This window comes from Hibiscus syriacus, unplaced genomic scaffold, assembly GCF_006381635.1.
Source record: "Hibiscus syriacus cultivar Baekdansim isolate YM2019G1 unplaced genomic scaffold, ASM638163v2 tig00110450_pilon, whole genome shotgun sequence".
NCBI lineage: Eukaryota > Viridiplantae > Streptophyta > Magnoliopsida > Malvales > Malvaceae > Hibiscus > Hibiscus syriacus.
Genome location: NW_024062743.1, coordinates 9,639,538 through 9,642,187, shown reverse-complemented (window position 1 = coordinate 9,642,187; position 2,650 = coordinate 9,639,538). Strand labels below are relative to the sequence as shown.

The following is a 2,650-nucleotide window of genomic DNA, read 5'->3' as shown; positions in this document are numbered from 1 at the left end:
TTTAACCCCAAATTTATTTTTTAATTATAGTTATATAATTATATTTATTATTTAATATGTTTTACCTTAAATATTTTGTTATAGTTAATTTGAATTATTTTGTTTAACTTGATTTTATGGTTTTTAACTTATATATGTTATGACTTGTTTTGAATATGACTTGTGATATAAAAAATTATTTTTTATTAAATATTTTTGGTATTTTTATTTAATTTTTTAAATAATTATGACGACGTCCGGTTCTTCCGACCGATCAGACCAGTTCGATCGGTTAAACCAATAAACCGATAACATGACCGGTTTACTAACCGGTCCGGTTCTGAAAACCATGCTCGACATGATCACATCAAAAACGGACGTGCAAATTAAGGAGCCTACAGAACCAAGAAATCCCGCCAGCTCTAGCGACTCTCGTGCATACACACAATATTTCAGCACATGGATGGTGGTCTCCTATGCTATGCGACACATGGGGCAAACCCCATCGCCTATGCCTGCTTCACAAAGATGCTTTCCCATCGGAAGACCCTCGTGTGTCACACACCATGCAAATATTCTCACCTTTGGGAGCACCTTTAATCATATATATATAATACAATACACATTAAAACTTTTAAGCCTCGCAATCATATATACCACATAAGCCAATCGTAAAAAGATTAACAACATAATTATTACTTTCACAATAATCTGGGTGGGGACAATTTTTCTCGCTTTAAGTCGTGATTTATTTATTTTATTTAAAATGATCAAACAAAACACATTAATCATTAATAGTTTATGACGAGTGGCGGAGACATAGTTTGGTGAGGGTGGGCAAGTGTCCACCCTGAAATACGAATTTTTTTCGATTAGTTACTTATTTTATTGATGGTGTCCGTCTTAAAATTTTTCGTGCTCACCCTGAAATCTGTGTATTCTTCGATTAGTTATTTATTTTATAGACGTGCTCACCCTAAACTTTTATTTGTACCCATCAAATTTAAAAATTTTATGTTATTAATATATATATGCTCACCCTAAAAAATATTGTTTAATCCAACATTATTTATGACTTAAGAATTGTCATTATACTTTCACATAATTTTACATTAGGGTAGAGGGTGACTTGTGCATTGTCGAAACCACTTCATGATATAATTTTTTTAAAATATTGATTTTCAAAATATTAAAATTTTATATTTTTTAACATTAAATTTTATTTTTAAGGTAAAGATTAATAAATTTAATTAATTTATCTTAAATGTTCGATTCTTTTTTTTTATCATTGAAAATAAAAACAACTATAAATGAGATGATAATTAAAATTTTAACACTAAACTTATGGAATTGAAAATGCACTTTCATAGTTCCATTTATGTCGTCCTTTAAACAAAAGGAATTAGAAGAATAATTTTACTTTATCAAATTTTTAATTACAATTATTTATGTGTAAAGCTAATGAAAATTTTAAAAAAGATAAAAGAATTTTCGAAAGAGAATGTAAATTACAAAATCTGCACAATTTTTGAAGGATAAGATTTATTAAGAAAGGTAATAAATTTAGAGGATTTATTTTATAAGATAAAAATAGTTTTATCAAAGTCCAATTTTTAAAGGTGGGAACCATCACCGAAACACGTGTCATAATCGTAACGAGTTTGGCATTTCGATTTTTGTTTTACTGAAGAAAATCAAAGGATCCAACGGCTTTCCATGTTCTTAAATCTTCACGAGCTTATCTGCTTTGACAACAGGATTAGCGCGTGCGATCTCCTCTCTCCCAGCCCTCTTGAAATCAAACGTACATCCGTGATTCTCCGGGTACCTGTGAGACCCGCAAAACGTAATCCCGCACTTGCACTTGAACCCTGTCAACCCGACCCGTTTCCTGCAAACCGTGCACCGATGCGGCTGTTGTTGTTGCTGCTGCCGTTGTTCCGCCGCCGAAGCAATCTTAACAGCTGAAACTCCTTCAACTGCAGGGAGAGTCAGAAGAGGTATCTGAGAAACGGATTCGACGACCGTTGACGAATACGAAGGAGAGGTAGAAATAGACGAATTGGCGGAAGAAGCTTGTTCTTTAAGACGGTAATCTCTGTAACATTTAGAGCAAAGATTCATCGTAGTCGGACTTCCTAAGAAACCGCAGTTATTAACGCAAAGACGGTGGCCTTTCGGCGGTTGGCATCTGTGCTCCTCCGCCATGTTTGCTTTTTTCTTCGAAATCTGAATATTTGTTCCTTTAATTTGCCTTTGGAATCAGATCGGCAAGATCTAAACACAAAGACGATCAAAAATCAAAATTAAGAGAAAATAAAACAAAAGAGGATTAAAAAAAATATAAATAGAAAATACCTTTGAGTATTGAAAGAGAAGGGAAAATATGAGGAAGGGAAAGAATGATCAGAACCGAAGAGTGGTATTAGAGGGGAGGAGGAAACAACGACGAAAGGAGGACAAAAAACGAGTTGCAATATTCAAATAATTTTTATTTTTTAAAAAATTTAAATTAGCAAGTGATCTTCTTTTCATTTAATAAATAAAACATAAAGTGTAAATTACAAATTTAGTCATTAGAATTTACTCAATCTCTCATTTCGCTCATCATACTTTCAATGTTTCAGTTAACTTTATACATTGAACATTTTTTTCACCCTTTATTATTTCA

The 2,650-nt window shown here is 32.3% G+C and overlaps 1 protein-coding gene across 1 annotated transcript; it reads right to left on the bottom strand.

The window, feature by feature from the left end:
* Nucleotides 1–1,534: 1,534 nt before the first annotated feature.
* Nucleotides 1,535–2,321, bottom strand: LOC120125968 (zinc finger A20 and AN1 domain-containing stress-associated protein 6-like). The gene has a single exon (XM_039144279.1). It carries the CDS (start codon nucleotides 2,185–2,187, stop codon nucleotides 1,702–1,704), a length of 486 nt encoding a protein of 161 aa, XP_039000210.1. The 5' UTR covers nucleotides 2,188–2,321; the 3' UTR covers nucleotides 1,535–1,701.
* Between the last annotated feature and the right edge of the window lie 329 nt (nucleotides 2,322–2,650).

Coding starts and splice junctions, on each gene's coding strand:
- LOC120125968 (XM_039144279.1), bottom strand. CDS start 2,187: ATGGCGGAGGAGCACAGATGCCAACCGCCGAAAGGCCACCGTCTTTGC.